Consider the following 23,167-nt stretch of genomic DNA (forward strand, 5'->3'; position numbering starts at 1 on the left):
TTTTCTAATGACATTGACAGTTCATATAGACATTAGATTTAGGCCTAATTGTGACATCATGTGTGTATGACATCTTTGAAGAATGCTCTGGCTTCAGCCAATCGGAATCGAGTATTCAACAATGCTTAGGCATAATTCAAGGACATTCATATTCACTTCAGTTGTCTGCCGATGGTTCACTGACGTATTTTTAAAGGAGGTATTAGTATTTCCTACACATCATGTCAGATGACAGCAAGGTATGGTTCATTTAGCCTATTTTGAGTTTAGAGGAGAAATTACTAACAATATAGTAGGTCACTACCAAAGCAATATGTCTCACTGGTTTGATCCATGGACTGAAATCTGACCACTATTGCCGTTTTGTTTAAAATATTAGCGAATAAGTTGTTTCACAAAGTCACAACCTAGGACTGATATTGACCTCTCATTTATCCACCAGAGCGTGAAATGGGAGGATCCCCCGGATGACCAAAATAAGGTTGTGGAGAATATGAAGGATGAAACAGAGACACATGAGACCAACAAGAACAGGACAGGAGGCAAGGTAAGAAATATGCTGTCCTCTACACATGTTCTGCCTACTTAGGCACAGATCTAGGATTAGTTTACTGCCACTAAATCCTAGCCTTAAAGCATTAGGAGGAGACGCTACACTGACCTTGGATCTGCTATGAGACCTATAATCTGTTGTCATGTAGGCTAAACGTAAGTCCAGTGGCCGCGCCAAGAAGACTTCCGTGGAGGAAGACAGCAGCATTGGTGCAGGTCTGAGATTACTTCATGTTGGTTGCAGGTTGTATTCAAATTCATCAGCACTGATCTGAGAAGATAGTATCTATATAGGTGAAAGCAATATAGTGGAGGCACGCAGAGAGATGTGCTTTTACCTGTCCAGTGCAATCAAATCACTAAAGGTGAAAGAAATGAGGGATCAAGTTCAGATTCAACTTTAGATTTCTCTTTGCGGTTTCCCAGAGTCTTCTCAGACACCCGGGTGTGGTTTCCGGGAAAGGGGATCTATCATTGAGCAGCTGGAGAAGGAGGCTCAGAGGACTCTAATGCCTTCTCTCAAGACTGGGACATGCTGTGCCCCAATCCTCCTCTCCTTCCTGAGGAGTCTAACTGATGAGCAAGTCCCATGTCTTTTTCCAACCTCACATACAACAACTCTGAATTTATAGTCATAGTGCACCTTCTAACCACAAATGGGATTTTAGACACTACACCTAACATCACTGTAACCACACCCCTAACTCTTCCTGTAAATCAAGAACAAAATGTCTCATGTACTTGCTAATAGCTTAATTAAATACACTTTTATTTTCCCTGACATGGCTATCTAGTGACTCCACTAACTCAACACCAGTGTGCAGGTAAAATATGTTTCCTTTCTTTTCTTTTCTCTAGCCAATGGAGGGTGATTCAGCATGGCATGAAAAATAACGTAAGTCTCTCCACATAAGGTTCTGGTCAAAAGTTGTGCCCTTATATAGGGAATGGTGTCATGGAATTGCTTGATTGACAAAAACATTACTCTGTTTGTTGGCCATAGCTCACATTCGAGCAGCTCTCCATGCTGTGTCTGAAGATTGTTAAAGTCGTGACCCAGACAGCCCTCCGCATTCTCCTACCAGCGCTAGCTCGTATCATGGGGGTGAACCTGAGGAGTGGGGCAACCTCCCCAGAATCCCAGTGCTCTCTGACAGGGTCTGAGGATTCCTTAGGCAGTCTGGATGAGAGAGAGAAAAGGCTGCTGATCAGTGAGATGAACTACTGGACTAAGGAGAGGAGGAGGAATGGCAGTGCAGGGTTCCGCCAAAAATCCACTCGCAGAACCTCATCACCATGCTGTTCGCCTAAGAGGTATGTTCACAGCAATATTTCAACTTAATAATTGCAAGACCTGACCCATACTTATCATAAATTATTAACTTGGAATTCACACCTTGTAGTTTTAAGTTCTGGTCAGAAATGTTGCCACTGAGGGGGTGGGTCCAGGTGAAAGTCATTTTTAACTGGGTAAGCCATAAAGTCATCTATGAATAAATAGATCAGCCTTTCAGAATTAATCATATTCTGATGTCGTACAAACATAAAAATCAGGCAAAAAATCGTGTCAGTTGGCTTTAGGCTTTTAGAACTACGGTGGTATGAGAAGTAAACCATCATTGCTCTAATTTGGTTATCAGGCTCACTAATGACCCAGATTAGATAGCAGTTGGTCACATTTGTGGTGATTGTGTGTTTATCTTCAAGGTCCCAGACCTCATTGCAGAGCTTGCCTGCAACTAGAGAGGCTCCCCTCATGGAGGAGCCTCTTAAGGCTCTTTTTGGGGTAACGGAAGAGAGCCTCCTGATATCCCTGGTTGAGGGTCACTCCAACCCCATCTCCTCCAGCTCTTCTGAGTTGAGCTGTGCTATTGTGGGAGAGGTAGTACACCAGCTTAACTCTGGCCTCTCAGTGGCCATTCAGGCCAGCTCAGGGAGTTGCCCCCCTATGGACAGTCAGGACATAGCAGTAGGCAAGGAGGTCATTCGGGTAGCCTCGGTGCAGATCCTGGCCGAGCTACAGAGCCAAACGTCTGAGCCAGAGTGGGTAGGGTTTATCGAGCCCCTCATGGACCCTGTGACCGATGATGTGCTGGATGCCATTGTCGACAAAATGGCACAGGACTTCAACATCCTATTGGATCTGGCCAAGAAGATGACAATCTTGGGGTCTAAATTTCTGACCAATCTTCAATGTGACCTTGATGTTGAGTGTCCATCTGGGAAAGAAGGGACCACTCACTTTCTCAAAGAGACTGGATCCTCTACCAGTGTGGTGGCCAGAAAGCTTCAGACCCTCTCTAGCCCCGACTTTCAGTCTAAAGCCCTGAAGGCGGTGAGCACCATCCTTACAAGGAAAGTCAGCAGCTCTTCTGGCATGGATCCTTCCTCTAGGCCTTCTAGTGCTGCACCTAGCCTTACTGAAGCTCCCCTGAATACCAGCTGCACAGCCCTGACACCTGTAACCTCCACTGCCACAGTGATTGTTAAGGCATTTGTGGGAGGCATGGAGACGATAGCATCATTTGAAGGCACATGTGAAGCAGTTGATTGGCCAGTTCCTGTAAAGGACCACAAAACAGGATCTTCACAGATGATAACCTTCTCTCTAGCCCGCACACTCTACGGCCGTATACGAGCAAAGCTGAGGGACCTTTTAACTCTATCCGCTCGAGAAGGTGTGGCTAAGGATGCTTCTCTTCAGGAGTCTTCAGACACCCTGGAAAAGGCAACTGTTTCAACTGTTGAGGTCCAGTTACCCAGCACCGAACTTAGTAGAGTTCCCAGTGAGAGCCAACCAATACCAGCTCTCTGTCTCTCCAATCTGGATACCAGTACTCAAGAAGTTCTTAGCAGTGTTTTTTCCATCTACAAGTCAGAGTTATCAAAAGTGGAGAGTAAATCCTTGGCCGTTGTCAGTTCATCTGATGAGTCCCTAGAGGCTTGTTGGTTTGTTTGATGGTGTCCTATCAAAGCTCGATGACTATACTATTTCCCAGTCACCCTCACCCAATGAAGACTTGAGCGTGAGTACTCAATATTCTCAACTGAGCTCAGAAGAGAGTGTCAGAATCACAGAGTCCTCTACTAGTCTGATTCAGAGCATTAAGAAGCTCTCTAGCAATGACTTCCAGACTCAGGCAGAAGAGGCAGTGAGTAAAGTGCTGATGAGATCCAGTCATTCCTTTATCACACAGATCAGCCATACTGGTCTTCAGAAAAGTCTGCAGGCTGGCTTATCATCTAGCTCACCATCAGAGATCCATGTCCTTTCAGAATCCATGTCCTCCATGTCCTCTGAGAATACAGCCTCTGGATTAGTGGAAACCTTTGTCAAAGGAATGGCGACTATTTTCCAGAAAAATGAGTCCACTGACACTGTGCTACTGGAAAGAAGTGGGAGAGTTTCGCAGTGCTCCCACGGGGGCTCCCAACTGGATGATACTGAATTGAGTGTTAAAATATCAGAGGAGAAGCTTTGGTCAACAGCTAAGACCATATGCGTCAGTATGAAGAACACACTTAAGGATTTCTTCACAGGGCTGAAGCCACCCGGATCCGAAAGGACAGAAAATGCTTCTTCCAAAGAGACCCTTGGGGAAATCCTGGTTGCTATCCAGAGTGAAATCTCAAACTTAGGGCGAATTAAGGATTCCAGGGAGCTCCTTCAGATCAATGATATGGTAGGAACTATGCTGAAGGAGGTTGAGAAAAGTGAGGATGACAGTGAACAAGTCTGCCAAGACATCCCTAGAACCTGTTCATCTTTGTCCACTTCTTTAAATGGTCGTAGTTCCTTGTCCAGCTCTTCAAAGAGTCCTAGGTCAGAGTGTGAGTTAGAGATCAACCTCCCTGGCACTCCCATCCCTGACGAAGTGCCTTTCGATCTGACCTGCCCCATCGTCAGGAGCTCCTTCATCGACACCAGGGTCTCTAAAATGCCAGATATTTCTTCAAGTGACCTAAAGACAAAGATGATGGCACACACAGATGAACGATCCTCCACTCCTTCTTTCACAAGCAAGGGAACCTCTTTGGTACCAAAGGGAGATGGGATTGACATTGAAGAGAAGGAAGAGTGTATCCCCAGCAGCTCTGGCCATCTGAGGGAGCTCTTAATCACCCCGGACATCAGCAGTGCCACTGCATTCCCGCTGCAGTACTTGATGGACTCCAGCAAAGACGATGTCATCTGTTTGGTCACCATACTGGTGATAAGGTTGTTATCGGAGATCAGACCCTCAGCCCTAGATGGACCCTCCCAACAGGCAGCAGATCTGACAGAAACATCTCAGCAACTCATCAGACAAGTCCTGTCTGAGTTCTGTGCTGCATCCAGATTCTCCAGGACAAAGGCATATTCCCAGAACCTGAACATCCAAAGGGTGTTCAGAGGTGTACATAAAAACCTCATGGAGGAGTTTGGCTCTTATAACACCCTGCAAGCAGCTATTTCCTCCCAGGACCCTGCATTTGACAGAGTCCTGGTAAAGTCCTTGACCCAGCAGCTGGTACAGGGATGCAAGGAGGCGTCAAGACCAGCTTCTGCTGCAACAAACCCATCAGACCAGGCTGAGACAGAGAGGGGGGCTGAGCAGAAAGCAAGAAGGAGCTTCCTTTGCTTTTCAATGACCAAACTCAGGATCAACTTCAAGGTATAGCAGGGAGTTAGCATTTGTTTTTGGTTCCAGTTAGGTGCTGATGTTATTGATATGATAAGACAAATACATGAGATAAATATGTTTTATTCATCACTAAATTGTTGCCTTGGATTCAGAAGTGTTCCATTTATTTATTTATTCTCTGTACCATTTTCTTGACCTTTCTTCTGTTAGCGTTCCAAGAGAGGAAACAAAAAGGACTGCCATTCAGTCCAGGAACAGACTGAGATTCCCTCTACTGATGGACATTGCATAGGTAAGGATTTTAGAGCTCTGCTAAAGCTTGTAGTTTTGTTTAGGTGTGTGTTAGAAACATAGGTATGCCTACCAAACTCACTGCACTGTTATTTTTCAACGTTACTATACTGCATCTCTCTCTCTCTCTCTCACCCCATCCATTTCTCTTGTGTTTCTAGCTCCAGTTGGAGAGGATTCTCCCTCCATATCTCAGCCTGTCAAAAAACAATCCTTGATTGTCAGGGTCTTTTCAGCAATGATGAAGCCATTCAGGCGCTTCACCAAGAAGAACCTGTAACCTCTTAAGCTGCATGAAGATCTACTTTTGTAACAGCAAGACTTTTGAAAAGAGGAATTTCTGCATGTCTACCCTTTCAAAGTCTATTTGATCAAATAAATGCAAATTATTTTACAAGAATTTCAAGTGTTTTGGAAGATTAGTAAAACTGAAGCAGCTTTTCTCAGAGAAATGCACTAGTTCTCCCTTGGTTACACATTTATTGTGCAGTTTTTGAGTTGGCAGGACTTGGGGCAGCAGGTAGCCTTGTGGTTAGAGCGTTGGGCCAGTAACTGAAAGGTTGCTAGGTCAGATCCCTGAGCTAACCATGTAAAAATATGACGTTCTGCTCCTGAACAAGGTAGTTAACCCACTGTTCCTAAGCTGTCATTGTAAATAAGAATTTGTTCTGAACTGACTTGTCTAGGAAAATAAATAAAATAACCACAGCTTGACTCTAATACAATAGTTGCTGCATAGACTGTCAGATAACCAGATGTCTATGCATTTAGTTCGATTGGTAAGAGCTTATTAGCAGCAAGGGGAAAACACATAGAGGAGAATTAGCTATCTGCAGCTAGATGTTTTGTATATGTTGAAAATATGTTGAAAATATAAGATCCAACAGTTGACAGTGTATGTCAGAGCAAAAACCAAGCCATGAGGTCGAAGGAATTGTCCATAGAGCTCAGAGACATGATTGTGTCAAGACACAGATCTGGTGAAGGGTACCAAAACATTTCTGCAATATTGAAGGTCCCCAAGGACACAGTGGCCTCCATCATTCTTAAACGGAAGAAGTTTGGAACCACCAAGACTCTTCCTAGAGCTGGCCGCTAGGCCAAACTGAGCAATCGGGGGAGAAGGGAAGTGCAGTGGAGCAGCAGTGCAGTGGATTCCATGATGCAATGCAGAATACGGCTTCACACAGAACAATCACCAAACCCATAAGATAACACTTAGCACAGCCAAACATCATGTATCACATGAAGAGGCATGTGTGTTCTCCAGACGTGATACCTTTTCATGGACCTGCTGTTTCGATCTTCGCTCTCTCTCTCTCTCTCTCTCTCTCTCTCTCTCTCTCTCTCTCTCTCTCTCTCTCTCTCTCTCTCTCGACCTCTCTCTCTCTCTCTCTCTCTCTCTCTCTCTCTCTCGACCTCTCTCTCTCGACCTCTCTCTCGACCTCTCTCTCTCTCTCTCTCGACCTCTCTCTCTCGACCTCTCTCTCTCGACCTCTCTCTCTCGACCTCTCTCTCTCGACCTCTCTCTCGACCTCTCTCTCTCTCTCTCTCGACCTCTGAATGTTCGGCTTTGAAAAGCCAACTGATAATTACTCCGGAGGTGCTGACCTGTTGCACCCTCTATAACCACATTATTTTGTTGACTCTGCTGGTCATCTATGAAGAATGTTTGAACTACAATGCTTGAAGAATGATCTGGCCTTATTGGCCATGTACGCTTATAATCTCCACCGGCACAGCCAGAAGAGGACTAGCCTGGTTCCTCTCTAGGTTTCTTCCTAGGTTCCTGTTTTTCCTAGCCACCGTGCTTCTAAATCTGCATTGCATGCTATTTGAGGTTTTAAGCTGGGTGTCAGAATAAGCATTTTGTGACATCTGCTGATGTAAAAAGGGCTTTATAAATAAATTGTACTGATTGATTGATGATTGATTGTATGAAATGAAGTAGCATATATCCATCATGTAAAATAAACATTGAGCACTGTCTCCATGGAGTATAGCACTGCAGCCTTAGGCAATGTATATTTACGTGGTGCATAACATTATCTCATATCACATGCATGGCAAGACATGATTGATGTAATTAGATGCTCTGGAGAGATCCCACCGTCCTTCCCCAACACATGTAGAATGCTTAGAAAGCACCAGAAACCTGTGAAATAGATCAACAGATGATGTTTTATCTCCTCTCAAGGTCTGTTGGTTTACTGTCATATCCCATGTGATATGTCAAAACAAGTTGATGCATGTATTATCATGTTGCATTGGGTTTGTATTTGTATTTATTGTGGATCCCCTTTAGCTACAGCAGCTACTCTTCATGGGGTCCAGTAAAATGAAGGCAGTTATGCAATTGTAAAAACATCCCTATACATTCACAACAGATTTCACAAAATCCATGTTCCTGTTTGATTTCGGGGTAGGCTGTCAACAGCACGTACTATGTATGATATGTATTCTGATCAAGTCAACAATACGTCTAGGCATATCTGACGTCATGTATATCTTTATGTGAAGGTTAATGTCCATATTGACATCAGTTCATTGTGTTTGAGGACGGTTCACTGACCGGTTTTCAACGGATACGATTAGACGAGTTTAACAGTTACAGAAAAGCTACAGTGGCCTATCAGAACAGCTGCAGTATCAGAGGCGCAGAGCCTTAATTAACGGGCTACACATAATGGCTGACGACAGCCAGGTAAGGTTAATTTTAGCCCACGTTTAACGAGCTTTACAGTTGTCCTAATTCCATCTTGTTCTAATGGCAAGTCTGCCTTAAGTGCAGAAACGATGGTTGATATTAGAAAATAAGTATGATTGGAAGTTTAGGCAAGTAATTCCAATTGGGGAATTGTTGTGGGATGTTAGCATAATATATTGCGCGTGTAGCATTCGTGCCATGGAGGATTGTGCAGGCCGGCAGGTTGCTACAGGATCCTAGTATCATGTATGTTATAGAGATCAGATCTGGCTGACTTTTTCACCTGAACTGCTCATTGGCTGTCCATAATGAGCCCAGCGAGCAGGATGTGTAGCTGGGCTCTGCAATAATTAGCTCCCAGAGCAATTACAAATACCTTTTGTTGTTTTAAAAGCGTCATTACAACTAGCAACATGACAGACAGTCACCTCTAAGCAGGACCCAGTAGAAACGCTATGTGTTGGATTTGGCCATGTCTCGCTAAATTAACCTAGCTACCAGAACAGATGTGGAGAATTTATACTACAGTTTTAAGGGATCTCTCTGAAGGTTTTAGATGATACAATGGTGCTTCGTCCTCTGGATGAAGAACCATACATCTCGACTTGGCTTTATTATTTGGGGAACGTTGACATGCCATTTGTGTTGACGGATGGATGAAAATAATGTAATGCCCTGCTGACAAGCTATGATCTGTTTTCTAATGACATTGACAGTTCATATAGACATTAGATTTAGGCCTAATTGTGACATCATGTGTGTATGACATCTTTGAAGAATGCTCTGGCTTCAGCCAATCGGAATCGAGTATTCAACAATGCTTAGGCATAATTCAAGGACATTCATATTCACTTCAGTTGTCTGCCGATGGTTCACTGACGTATTTTTAAAGGAGGTATTAGTATTTCCTACACATCATGTCAGATGACAGCAAGGTATGGTTCATTTAGCCTATTTTGAGTTTAGAGGAGAAATTACTAACAATATAGTAGGTCACTACCAAAGCAATATGTCTCACTGGTTTGATCCATGGACTGAAATCTGACCACTATTGCCGTTTTGTTTAAAATATTAGCGAATAAGTTGTTTCACAAAGTCACAACCTAGGACTGATATTGACCTCTCATTTATCCACCAGAGCGTGAAATGGGAGGATCCCCCGGATGACCAAAATAAGGTTGTGGAGAATATGAAGGATGAAACAGAGACACATGAGACCAACAAGAACAGGACAGGAGGCAAGGTAAGAAATATGCTGTCCTCTACACATGTTCTGCCTACTTAGGCACAGATCTAGGATTAGTTTACTGCCACTAAATCCTAGCCTTAAAGCATTAGGAGGAGACGCTACACTGACCTTGGATCTGCTATGAGACCTATAATCTGTTGTCATGTAGGCTAAACGTAAGTCCAGTGGCCGCGCCAAGAAGACTTCCGTGGAGGAAGACAGCAGCATTGGTGCAGGTCTGAGATTACTTCATGTTGGTTGCAGGTTGTATTCAAATTCATCAGCACTGATCTGAGAAGATAGTATCTATATAGGTGAAAGCAATATAGTGGAGGCACGCAGAGAGATGTGCTTTTACCTGTCCAGTGCAATCAAATCACTAAAGGTGAAAGAAATGAGGGATCAAGTTCAGATTCAACTTTAGATTTCTCTTTGCGGTTTCCCAGAGTCTTCTCAGACACCCGGGTGTGGTTTCCGGGAAAGGGGATCTATCATTGAGCAGCTGGAGAAGGAGGCTCAGAGGACTCTAATGCCTTCTCTCAAGACTGGGACATGCTGTGCCCCAATCCTCCTCTCCTTCCTGAGGAGTCTAACTGATGAGCAAGTCCCATGTCTTTTTCCAACCTCACATACAACAACTCTGAATTTATAGTCATAGTGCACCTTCTAACCACAAATGGGATTTTAGACACTACACCTAACATCACTGTAACCACACCCCTAACTCTTCCTGTAAATCAAGAACAAAATGTCTCATGTACTTGCTAATAGCTTAATTAAATACACTTTTATTTTCCCTGACATGGCTATCTAGTGACTCCACTAACTCAACACCAGTGTGCAGGTAAAATATGTTTCCTTTCTTTTCTTTTCTCTAGCCAATGGAGGGTGATTCAGCATGGCATGAAAAATAACGTAAGTCTCTCCACATAAGGTTCTGGTCAAAAGTTGTGCCCTTATATAGGGAATGGTGTCATGGAATTGCTTGATTGACAAAAACATTACTCTGTTTGTTGGCCATAGCTCACATTCGAGCAGCTCTCCATGCTGTGTCTGAAGATTGTTAAAGTCGTGACCCAGACAGCCCTCCGCATTCTCCTACCAGCGCTAGCTCGTATCATGGGGGTGAACCTGAGGAGTGGGGCAACCTCCCCAGAATCCCAGTGCTCTCTGACAGGGTCTGAGGATTCCTTAGGCAGTCTGGATGAGAGAGAGAAAAGGCTGCTGATCAGTGAGATGAACTACTGGACTAAGGAGAGGAGGAGGAATGGCAGTGCAGGGTTCCGCCAAAAATCCACTCGCAGAACCTCATCACCATGCTGTTCGCCTAAGAGGTATGTTCACAGCAATATTTCAACTTAATAATTGCAAGACCTGACCCATACTTATCATAAATTATTAACTTGGAATTCACACCTTGTAGTTTTAAGTTCTGGTCAGAAATGTTGCCACTGAGGGGGTGGGTCCAGGTGAAAGTCATTTTTAACTGGGTAAGCCATAAAGTCATCTATGAATAAATAGATCAGCCTTTCAGAATTAATCATATTCTGATGTCGTACAAACATAAAAATCAGGCAAAAAATCGTGTCAGTTGGCTTTAGGCTTCTAGAACTACGGTGGTATGAGAAGTAAACCATCATTGCTCTAATTTGGTTATCAGGCTCACTAATGACCCAGATTAGATAGCAGTTGGTCACATTTGTGGTGATTGTGTGTTTATCTTCAAGGTCCCAGACCTCATTGCAGAGCTTGCCTGCAACTAGAGAGGCTCCCCTCATGGAGGAGCCTCTTAAGGCTCTTTTTGGGGTAACGGAAGAGAGCCTCCTGATATCCCTGGTTGAGGGTCACTCCAACCCCATCTCCTCCAGCTCTTCTGAGTTGAGCTGTGCTATTGTGGGAGAGGTAGTACACCAGCTTAACTCTGGCCTCTCAGTGGCCATTCAGGCCAGCTCAGGGAGTTGCCCCCCTATGGACAGTCAGGACATAGCAGTAGGCAAGGAGGTCATTCGGGTAGCCTCGGTGCAGATCCTGGCCGAGCTACAGAGCCAAACGTCTGAGCCAGAGTGGGTAGGGTTTATCGAGCCCCTCATGGACCCTGTGACCGATGATGTGCTGGATGCCATTGTCGACAAAATGGCACAGGACTTCAACATCCTATTGGATCTGGCCAAGAAGATGACAATCTTGGGGTCTAAATTTCTGACCAATCTTCAATGTGACCTTGATGTTGAGTGTCCATCTGGGAAAGAAGGGACCACTCACTTTCTCAAAGAGACTGGATCCTCTACCAGTGTGGTGGCCAGAAAGCTTCAGACCCTCTCTAGCCCCGACTTTCAGTCTAAAGCCCTGAAGGCGGTGAGCACCATCCTTACAAGGAAAGTCAGCAGCTCTTCTGGCATGGATCCTTCCTCTAGGCCTTCTAGTGCTGCACCTAGCCTTACTGAAGCTCCCCTGAATACCAGCTGCACAGCCCTGACACCTGTAACCTCCACTGCCACAGTGATTGTTAAGGCATTTGTGGGAGGCATGGAGACGATAGCATCATTTGAAGGCACATGTGAAGCAGTTGATTGGCCAGTTCCTGTAAAGGACCACAAAACAGGATCTTCACAGATGATAACCTTCTCTCTAGCCCGCACACTCTACGGCCGTATACGAGCAAAGCTGAGGGACCTTTTAACTCTATCCGCTCGAGAAGGTGTGGCTAAGGATGCTTCTCTTCAGGAGTCTTCAGACACCCTGGAAAAGGCAACTGTTTCAACTGTTGAGGTCCAGTTACCCAGCACCGAACTTAGTAGAGTTCCCAGTGAGAGCCAACCAATACCAGCTCTCTGTCTCTCCAATCTGGATACCAGTACTCAAGAAGTTCTTAGCAGTGTTTTTTCCATCTACAAGTCAGAGTTATCAAAAGTGGAGAGTAAATCCTTGGCCGTTGTCAGTTCATCTGATGAGTCCCTAGAGGCTTGTTGGTTTGTTGATGGTGTCCTATCAAAGCTCGATGACTATACTATTTCCCAGTCACCCTCACCCAATGAAGACTTGAGCGTGAGTACTCAATATTCTCAACTGAGCTCAGAAGAGAGTGTCAGAATCACAGAGTCCTCTACTAGTCTGATTCAGAGCATTAAGAAGCTCTCTAGCAATGACTTCCAGACTCAGGCAGAAGAGGCAGTGAGTAAAGTGCTGATGAGATCCAGTCATTCCTTTATCACACAGATCAGCCATACTGGTCTTCAGAAAAGTCTGCAGGCTGGCTTATCATCTAGCTCACCATCAGAGATCCATGTCCTTTCAGAATCCATGTCCTCCATGTCCTCTGAGAATACAGCCTCTGGATTAGTGGAAACCTTTGTCAAAGGAATGGCGACTATTTTCCAGAAAAATGAGTCCACTGACACTGTGCTACTGGAAAGAAGTGGGAGAGTTTCGCAGTGCTCCCACGGGGGCTCCCAACTGGATGATACTGAATTGAGTGTTAAAATATCAGAGGAGAAGCTTTGGTCAACAGCTAAGACCATATGCGTCAGTATGAAGAACACACTTAAGGATTTCTTCACAGGGCTGAAGCCACCCGGATCCGAAAGGACAGAAAATGCTTCTTCCAAAGAGACCCTTGGGGAAATCCTGGTTGCTATCCAGAGTGAAATCTCAAACTTAGGGCGAATTAAGGATTCCAGGGAGCTCCTTCAGATCAATGATATGGTAGGAACTATGCTGAAGGAGGTTGAGAAAAGTGAGGATGACAGTGAACAAGTCTGCCAAGACATCCCTAGAACCTGTTCATCTTTGTCCACTTCTTTAAATGGTCGTAGTTCCTTGTCCAGCTCTTCAAAGAGTCCTAGGTCAGAGTGTGAGTTAGAGATCAACCTCCCTGGCACTCCCATCCCTGACGAAGTGCCTTTCGATCTGACCTGCCCCATCGTCAGGAGCTCCTTCATCGACACCAGGGTCTCTAAAATGCCAGATATTTCTTCAAGTGACCTAAAGACAAAGATGATGGCACACACAGATGAACGATCCTCCACTCCTTCTTTCACAAGCAAGGGAACCTCTTTGGTACCAAAGGGAGATGGGATTGACATTGAAGAGAAGGAAGAGTGTATCCCCAGCAGCTCTGGCCATCTGAGGGAGCTCTTAATCACCCCGGACATCAGCAGTGCCACTGCATTCCCGCTGCAGTACTTGATGGACTCCAGCAAAGATGATGTCATCTGTTTGGTCACCATACTGGTGATAAGGTTGTTATCGGAGATCAGACCCTCAGCCCTAGATGGACCCTCCCAACAGGCAGCAGATCTGACAGAAACATCTCAGCAACTCATCAGACAAGTCCTGTCTGAGTTCTGTGCTGCATCCAGATTCTCCAGGACAAAGGCATATTCCCAGAACCTGAACATCCAAAGGGTGTTCAGAGGTGTACATAAAAACCTCATGGAGGAGTTTGGCTCTTATAACACCCTGCAAGCAGCTATTTCCTCCCAGGACCCTGCATTTGACAGAGTCCTGGTAAAGTCCTTGACCCAGCAGCTGGTACAGGGATGCAAGGAGGCGTCAAGACCAGCTTCTGCTGCAACAAACCCATCAGACCAGGCTGAGACAGAGAGGGGGGCTGAGCAGAAAGCAAGAAGGAGCTTCCTTTGCTTTTCAATGACCAAACTCAGGATCAACTTCAAGGTATAGCAGGGAGTTAGCATTTGTTTTTGGTTCCAGTTAGGTGCTGATGTTATTGATATGATAAGACAAATACATGAGATAAATATGTTTTATTCATCACTAAATTGTTGCCTTGGATTCAGAAGTGTTCCATTTATTTATTTATTCTCTGTACCATTTTCTTGACCTTTCTTCTGTTAGCGTTCCAAGAGAGGAAACAAAAAGGACTGCCATTCAGTCCAGGAACAGACTGAGATTCCCTCTACTGATGGACATTGCATAGGTAAGGATTTTAGAGCTCTGCTAAAGCTTGTAGTTTTGTTTAGGTGTGTGTTAGAAACATAGGTATGCCTACCAAACTCACTGCACTGTTATTTTTCAACGTTACTATACTGCATCTCTCTCTCTCTCTCTCACCCCATCCATTTCTCTTGTGTTTCTAGCTCCAGTTGGAGAGGATTCTCCCTCCATATCTCAGCCTGTCAAAAAACAATCCTTGATTGTCAGGGTCTTTTCAGCAATGATGAAGCCATTCAGGCGCTTCACCAAGAAGAACCTGTAACCTCTTAAGCTGCATGAAGATCTACTTTTGTAACAGCAAGACTTTTGAAAAGAGGAATTTCTGCATGTCTACCCTTTCAAAGTCTATTTGATCAAATAAATGCAAATTATTTTACAAGAATTTCAAGTGTTTTGGAAGATTAGTAAAACTGAAGCAGCTTTTCTCAGAGAAATGCACTAGTTCTCCCTTGGTTACACATTTATTGTGCAGTTTTTGAGTTGGCAGGACTTGGGGCAGCAGGTAGCCTTGTGGTTAGAGCGTTGGGCCAGTAACTGAAAGGTTGCTAGGTCAGATCCCTGAGCTAACCATGTAAAAATATGACGTTCTGCTCCTGAACAAGGTAGTTAACCCACTGTTCCTAAGCTGTCATTGTAAATAAGAATTTGTTCTGAACTGACTTGTCTAGGAAAATAAATAAAATAACCACAGCTTGACTCTAATACAATAGTTGCTGCATAGACTGTCAGATAACCAGATGTCTATGCATTTAGTTCGATTGGTAAGAGCTTATTAGCAGCAAGGGGAAAACACATAGAGGAGAATTAGCTATCTGCAGCTAGATGTTTTGTATATGTTGAAAATATGTTGAAAATATAAGATCCAACAGTTGACAGTGTATGTCAGAGCAAAAACCAAGCCATGAGGTCGAAGGAATTGTCCATAGAGCTCAGAGACATGATTGTGTCAAGACACAGATCTGGTGAAGGGTACCAAAACATTTCTGCAATATTGAAGGTCCCCAAGGACACAGTGGCCTCCATCATTCTTAAACGGAAGAAGTTTGGAACCACCAAGACTCTTCCTAGAGCTGGCCGCTAGGCCAAACTGAGCAATCGGGGGAGAAGGGAAGTGCAGTGGAGCAGCAGTGCAGTGGATTCCATGATGCAATGCAGAATACGGCTTCACACAGAACAATCACCAAAACCATAAGATAACACTTAGCACAGCCAAACATCATGTATCACATGAAGAGGCATGTGTGTTCTCCAGACGTGATACCTTTTCATGGACCTGCTGTTTCGATCTTCGCTCTCTCTCTCTCTCTCTCTCTCTCTCTCTCTCTCTCTCTCTCTCTCTCTCTCTCTCTCTCTCTCTCTCTCTCTCTCTCTCTCTCTCTCTCTCGACCTCTCTCTCTCGACCTCTCTCTCTCGACCTCTCTCTCGACCTCTCTCTCTCTCTCTCTCGACCTCTCTCTCTCGACCTCTCTCTCTCGACCTCTCTCTCTCGACCTCTCTCTCTCGACCTCTCTCTCGACCTCTCTCTCTCTCTCTCTCGACCTCTGAATGTTCGGCTTTGAAAAGCCAACTGATAATTACTCCGGAGGTGCTGACCTGTTGCACCCTCTATAACCACATTATTTTGTTGACTCTGCTGGTCATCTATGAAGAATGTTTGAACTACAATGCTTGAAGAATGATCTGGCCTTATTGGCCATGTACGCTTATAATCTCCACCGGCACAGCCAGAAGAGGACTAGCCTGGTTCCTCTCTAGGTTTCTTCCTAGGTTCCTGTTTTTCCTAGCCACCGTGCTTCTAAATCTGCATTGCATGCTATTTGAGGTTTTAAGCTGGGTGTCAGAATAAGCATTTTGTGACATCTGCTGATGTAAAAAGGGCTTTATAAATAAATTGTACTGATTGATTGATGATTGATTGTATGAAATGAAGTAGCATATATCCATCATGTAAAATAAACATTGAGCACTGTCTCCATGGAGTATAGCACTGCAGCCTTAGGCAATGTATATTTACGTGGTGCATAACATTATCTCATATCACATGCATGGCAAGACATGATTGATGTAATTAGATGCTCTGGAGAGATCCCACCGTCCTTCCCCAACACATGTAGAATGCTTAGAAAGCACCAGAAACCTGTGAAATAGATCAACAGATGATGTTTTATCTCCTCTCAAGGTCTGTTGGTTTACTGTCATATCCCATGTGATATGTCAAAACAAGTTGATGCATGTATTATCATGTTGCATTGGGTTTGTATTTGTATTTATTGTGGATCCCCTTTAGCTACAGCAGCTACTCTTCATGGGGTCCAGTAAAATGAAGGCAGTTATGCAATTGTAAAAACATCCCTATACATTCACAACAGATTTCACAAAATCCATGTTCCTGTTTGATTTCGGGGTAGGCTGTCAACAGCACGTACTATGTATGATATGTATTCTGATCAAGTCAACAATACGTCTAGGCATATCTGACGTCATGTATATCTTTATGTGAAGGTTAATGTCCATATTGACATCAGTTCATTGTGTTTGAGGACGGTTCACTGACCGGTTTTCAACGGATACGATTAGACGAGTTTAACAGTTACAGAAAAGCTACAGTGGCCTATCAGAACAGCTGCAGTATCAGAGGCGCAGAGCCTTAATTAACGGGCTACACATAATGGCTGACGACAGCCAGGTAAGGTTAATTTTAGCCCACGTTTAACGAGCTTTACAGTTGTCCTAATTCCATCTTGTTCTAATGGCAAGTCTGCCTTAAGTGCAGAAACGATGGTTGATATTAGAAAATAAGTATGATTGGAAGTTTAGGCAAGTAATTCCAATTGGGGAATTGTTGTGGGATGTTAGCATAATATATTGCGCGTGTAGCATTCGTGCCATGGAGGATTGTGCAGGCCGGCAGGTTGCTACAGGATCCTAGTATCATGTATGTTATAGAGATCAGATCTGGCTGACTTTTTCACCTGAACTGCTCATTGGCTGTCCATAATGAGCCCAGCGAGCAGGATGTGTAGCTGGGCTCTGCAATAATTAGCTCCCAGAGCAATTACAAATACCTTTTGTTGTTTTAAAAGCGTCATTACAACTAGCAACATGACAGACAGTCACCTCTAAGCAGGACCCAGTAGAAACGCTATGTGTTGGATTTGGCCATGTCTCGCTAAATTAACCTAGCTACCAGAACAGATGTGGAGAATTTATACTACAGTTTTAAGGGATCTCTCTGAAGGTTTTAGATGATACAATGGTGCTTCGTCCTCTGGATGAAGAACCATACATCTCGACTTGGCTTTATTATTTGGGGAACGTTGACATGCCATTTGTGTTGACGGATGGATGAAAATAATGTAATGCCCTGCTGACAAGCTATGATCTGTTTTCTAATGACATTGACAGTTCATATAGACATTAGATTTAGGCCTAATTGTGACATCATGTGTGTATGACATCTTTGAAGAATGCTCTGGCTTCAGCCAATCGGAATCGAGTATTCAACAATGCTTAGGCATAATTCAAGGACATTCATATTCACTTCAGTTGTCTGCCGATGGTTCACTGACGTATTTTTAAAGGAGGTATTAGTATTTCCTACACATCATGTCAGATGACAGCAAGGTATGGTTCATTTAGCCTATTTTGAGTTTAGAGGAGAAATTACTAACAATATAGTAGGTCACTACCAAAGCAATATGTCTCACTGGTTTGATCCATGGACTGAAATCTGACCACTATTGCCGTTTTGTTTAAAATATTAGCGAATAAGTTGTTTCACAAAGTCACAACCTAGGACTGATATTGACCTCTCATTTATCCACCAGAGCGTGAAATGGGAGGATCCCCCGGATGACCAAAATAAGGTTGTGGAGAATATGAAGGATGAAACAGAGACACATGAGACCAACAAGAACAGGACAGGAGGCAAGGTAGGAAATATGCTGTCCTCTACACATGTTCTGCCTACTTAGGCACAGATCTAGGATTAGTTTACTGCCACTAAATCCTAGCCTTAAAGCATTAGGAGGAGACGCTACACTGACCTTGGATCTGCTATGAGACCTATAATCTGTTGTCATGTAGGCTAAACGTAAGTCCAGTGGCCGCGCCAAGAAGACTTCCGTGGAGGAAGACAGCAGCATTGGTGCAGGTCTGAGATTACTTCATGTTGGTTGCAGGTTGTATTCAAATTCATCAGCACTGATCTGAGAAGATAGTATCTATATAGGTGAAAGCAATATAGTGGAGGCACGCAGAGAGATGTGCTTTTACCTGTCCAGTGCAATCAAATCACTAAAGGTGAAAGAAATGAGGGATCAAGTTCAGATTCAACTTTAGATTTCTCTTTGCGGTTTCCCAGAGTCTTCTCAGACACCCGGGTGTGGTTTCCGGGAAAGGGGATCTATCATTGAGCAGCTGGAGAAGGAGGCTCAGAGGACTCTAATGCCTTCTCTCAAGACTGGGACATGCTGTGCCCCAATCCTCCTCTCCTTCCTGAGGAGTCTAACTGATGAGCAAGTCCCATGTCTTTTTCCAACCTCACATACAACAACTCTGAATTTATAGTCATAGTGCACCTTCTAACCACAAATGGGATTTTAGACACTACACCTAACATCACTGTAACCACACCCCTAACTCTTCCTGTAAATCAAGAACAAAATGTCTCATGTACTTGCTAATAGCTTAATTAAATACACTTTTATTTTCCCTGACATGGCTATCTAGTGACTCCACTAACTCAACACCAGTGTGCAGGTAAAATATGTTTCCTTTCTTTTCTTTTCTCTAGCCAATGGAGGGTGATTCAGCATGGCATGAAAAATAACGTAAGTCTCTCCACATAAGGTTCTGGTCAAAAGTTGTGCCCTTATATAGGGAATGGTGTCATGGAATTGCTTGATTGACAAAAACATTACTCTGTTTGTTGGCCATAGCTCACATTCGAGCAGCTCTCCATGCTGTGTCTGAAGATTGTTAAAGTCGTGACCCAGACAGCCCTCCGCATTCTCCTACCAGCGCTAGCTCGTATCATGGGGGTGAACCTGAGGAGTGGGGCAACCTCCCCAGAATCCCAGTGCTCTCTGACAGGGTCTGAGGATTCCTTAGGCAGTCTGGATGAGAGAGAGAAAAGGCTGCTGATCAGTGAGATGAACTACTGGACTAAGGAGAGGAGGAGGAATGGCAGTGCAGGGTTCCGCCAAAAATCCACTCGCAGAACCTCATCACCATGCTGTTCGCCTAAGAGGTATGTTCACAGCAATATTTCAACTTAATAATTGCAAGACCTGACCCATACTTATCATAAATTATTAACTTGGAATTCACACCTTGTAGTTTTAAGTTCTGGTCAGAAATGTTGCCACTGAGGGGGTGGGTCCAGGTGAAAGTCATTTTTAACTGGGTAAGCCATAAAGTCATCTATGAATAAATAGATCAGCCTTTCAGAATTAATCATATTCTGATGTCGTACAAACATAAAAATCAGGCAAAAAATCGTGTCAGTTGGCTTTAGGCTTTTAGAACTACGGTGGTATGAGAAGTAAACCATCATTGCTCTAATTTGGTTATCAGGCTCACTAATGACCCAGATTAGATAGCAGTTGGTCACATTTGTGGTGATTGTGTGTTTATCTTCAAGGTCCCAGACCTCATTGCAGAGCTTGCCTGCAACTAGAGAGGCTCCCCTCATGGAGGAGCCTCTTAAGGCTCTTTTTGGGGTAACGGAAGAGAGCCTCCTGATATCCCTGGTTGAGGGTCACTCCAACCCCATCTCCTCCAGCTCTTCTGAGTTGAGCTGTGCTATTGTGGGAGAGGTAGTACACCAGCTTAACTCTGGCCTCTCAGTGGCCATTCAGGCCAGCTCAGGGAGTTGCCCCCCTATGGACAGTCAGGACATAGCAGTAGGCAAGGAGGTCATTCGGGTAGCCTCGGTGCAGATCCTGGCCGAGCTACAGAGCCAAACGTCTGAGCCAGAGTGGGTAGGGTTTATCGAGCCCCTCATGGACCCTGTGACCGATGATGTGCTGGATGCCATTGTCGACAAAATGGCACAGGACTTCAACATCCTATTGGATCTGGCCAAGAAGATGACAATCTTGGGGTCTAAATTTCTGACCAATCTTCAATGTGACCTTGATGTTGAGTGTCCATCTGGGAAAGAAGGGACCACTCACTTTCTCAAAGAGACTGGATCCTCTACCAGTGTGGTGGCCAGAAAGCTTCAGACCCTCTCTAGCCCCGACTTTCAGTCTAAAGCCCTGAAGGCGGTGAGCACCATCCTTACAAGGAAAGTCAGCAGCTCTTCTGGCATGGATCCTTCCTCTAGGCCTTCTAGTGCTGCACCTAGCCTTACTGAAGCTCCCCTGAATACCAGCTGCACAGCCCTGACACCTGTAACCTCCACTGCCACAGTGATTGTTAAGGCATTTGTGGGAGGCATGGAGACGATAGCATCATTTGAAGGCACATGTGAAGCAGTTGATTGGCCAGTTCCTGTAAAGGACCACAAAACAGGATCTTCACAGATGATAACCTTCTCTCTAGCCCGCACACTCTACGGCCGTATACGAGCAAAGCTGAGGGACCTTTTAACTCTATCCGCTCGAGAAGGTGTGGCTAAGGATGCTTCTCTTCAGGAGTCTTCAGACACCCTGGAAAAGGCAACTGTTTCAACTGTTGAGGTCCAGTTACCCAGCACCGAACTTAGTAGAGTTCCCAGTGAGAGCCAACCAATACCAGCTCTCTGTCTCTCCAATCTGAATACCAGTACTCAAGAAGTTCTTAGCAGTGTTTTTTCCATCTACAAGTCAGAGTTATCAAAAGTGGAGAGTAAATCCTTGGCCGTTGTCAGTTCATCTGATGAGTCCCTAGAGGCTTGTTGGTTTGTTGATGGTGTCCTATCAAAGCTCGATGACTATACTATTTCCCAGTCACCCTCACCCAATGAAGACTTGAGCGTGAGTACTCAATATTCTCAACTGAGCTCAGAAGAGAGTGTCAGAATCACAGAGTCCTCTACTAGTCTGATTCAGAGCATTAAGAAGCTCTCTAGCAATGACTTCCAGACTCAGGCAGAAGAGGCAGTGAGTAAAGTGCTGATGAGATCCAGTCATTCCTTTATCACACAGATCAGCCATACTGGTCTTCAGAAAAGTCTGCAGGCTGGCTTATCATCTAGCTCACCATCAGAGATCCATGTCCTTTCAGAATCCATGTCCTCCATGTCCTCTGAGAATACAGCCTCTGGATTAGTGGAAACCTTTGTCAAAGGAATGGCGACTATTTTCCAGAAAAATGAGTCCACTGACACTGTGCTACTGGAAAGAAGTGGGAGAGTTTCGCAGTGCTCCCACGGGGGCTCCCAACTGGATGATACTGAATTGAGTGTTAAAATATCAGAGGAGAAGCTTTGGTCAACAGCTAAGACCATATGCGTCAGTATGAAGAACACACTTAAGGATTTCTTCACAGGGCTGAAGCCACCCGGATCCGAAAGGACAGAAAATGCTTCTTCCAAAGAGACCCTTGGGGAAATCCTGGTTGCTATCCAGAGTGAAATCTCAAACTTAGGGCGAATTAAGGATTCCAGGGAGCTCCTTCAGATCAATGATATGGTAGGAACTATGCTGAAGGAGGTTGAGAAAAGTGAGGATGACAGTGAACAAGTCTGCCAAGACATCCCTAGAACCTGTTCATCTTTGTCCACTTCTTTAAATGGTCGTAGTTCCTTGTCCAGCTCTTCAAAGAGTCCTAGGTCAGAGTGTGAGTTAGAGATCAACCTCCCTGGCACTCCCATCCCTGACGAAGTGCCTTTCGATCTGACCTGCCCCATCGTCAGGAGCTCCTTCATCGACACCAGGGTCTCTAAAATGCCAGATATTTCTTCAAGTGACCTAAAGACAAAGATGATGGCACACACAGATGAACGATCCTCCACTCCTTCTTTCACAAGCAAGGGAACCTCTTTGGTACCAAAGGGAGATGGGATTGACATTGAAGAGAAGGAAGAGTGTATCCCCAGCAGCTCTGGCCATCTGAGGGAGCTCTTAATCACCCCGGACATCAGCAGTGCCACTGCATTCCCGCTGCAGTACTTGATGGACTCCAGCAAAGATGATGTCATCTGTTTGGTCACCATACTGGTGATAAGGTTGTTATCGGAGATCAGACCCTCAGCCCTAGATGGACCCTCCCAACAGGCAGCAGATCTGACAGAAACATCTCAGCAACTCATCAGACAAGTCCTGTCTGAGTTCTGTGCTGCATCCAGATTCTCCAGGACAAAGGCATATTCCCAGAACCTGAACATCCAAAGGGTGTTCAGAGGTGTACATAAAAACCTCATGGAGGAGTTTGGCTCTTATAACACCCTGCAAGCAGCTATTTCCTCCCAGGACCCTGCATTTGACAGAGTCCTGGTAAAGTCCTTGACCCAGCAGCTGGTACAGGGATGCAAGGAGGCGTCAAGACCAGCTTCTGCTGCAACAAACCCATCAGACCAGGCTGAGACAGAGAGGGGGGCTGAGCAGAAAGCAAGAAGGAGCTTCTTTTGCTTTTCAATGACCAAACTCAGGATCAACTTCAAGGTATAGCAGGGAGTTAGCATTTGTTTTTGGTTCCAGTTAGGTGCTGATGTTATTGATATGATAAGACAAATACATGAGATAAATATGTTTTATTCATCACTAAATTGTTGCCTTGGATTCAGAAGTGTTCCATTTATTTATTTATTCTCTGTACCATTTTCTTGACCTTTCTTCTGTTAGCGTTCCAAGAGAGGAAACAAAAAGGACTGCCATTCAGTCC

At 44.5% G+C, this 23,167-nt stretch overlaps 3 protein-coding genes across 3 annotated transcripts; all 3 read left to right on the forward strand.

The window, feature by feature from the left end:
• Positions 1–366: 366 nt before the first annotated feature.
• Positions 367–1,866, forward strand: LOC149982802 (uncharacterized). Its single transcript, XM_090237258.1, has 4 exons — positions 367–547; positions 702–768; positions 979–1,447; positions 1,556–1,866. Exons 1-3 carry the CDS (start codon positions 494–496, stop codon positions 1,182–1,184), a joined length of 327 nt encoding a protein of 108 aa, XP_090093384.1. The 5' UTR covers positions 367–493; the 3' UTR covers positions 1,185–1,447; positions 1,556–1,866.
• A 1,717-nt stretch (positions 1,867–3,583) lies between these two features.
• On the forward strand, positions 3,584–5,820 carry LOC149982803 (uncharacterized). The gene is made up of 3 exons (XM_090237261.1): positions 3,584–5,207; positions 5,388–5,469; positions 5,630–5,820. The coding sequence occupies exons 1-3, from the start codon at positions 3,720–3,722 to the stop codon at positions 5,746–5,748; spliced, it is 1,689 nt and encodes a 562-aa protein (XP_090093387.1). The 5' UTR covers positions 3,584–3,719; the 3' UTR covers positions 5,749–5,820.
• Positions 5,821–12,453: 6,633 nt separating this feature from the next.
• Positions 12,454–14,690, forward strand: LOC149982804 (uncharacterized). Its single transcript, XM_090237262.1, has 3 exons — positions 12,454–14,077; positions 14,258–14,339; positions 14,500–14,690. Exons 1-3 carry the CDS (start codon positions 12,590–12,592, stop codon positions 14,616–14,618), a joined length of 1,689 nt encoding a protein of 562 aa, XP_090093388.1. The 5' UTR covers positions 12,454–12,589; the 3' UTR covers positions 14,619–14,690.
• Positions 14,691–23,167: the final 8,477 nt, after the last annotated feature.

The sequence above is a fragment of the Oncorhynchus mykiss genome, chromosome 6 (assembly GCF_057628025.1).
Source record: "Oncorhynchus mykiss isolate SJ-2025 chromosome 6, ASM5762802v1, whole genome shotgun sequence".
NCBI classification, from domain to species: domain Eukaryota; kingdom Metazoa; phylum Chordata; class Actinopteri; order Salmoniformes; family Salmonidae; genus Oncorhynchus; species Oncorhynchus mykiss.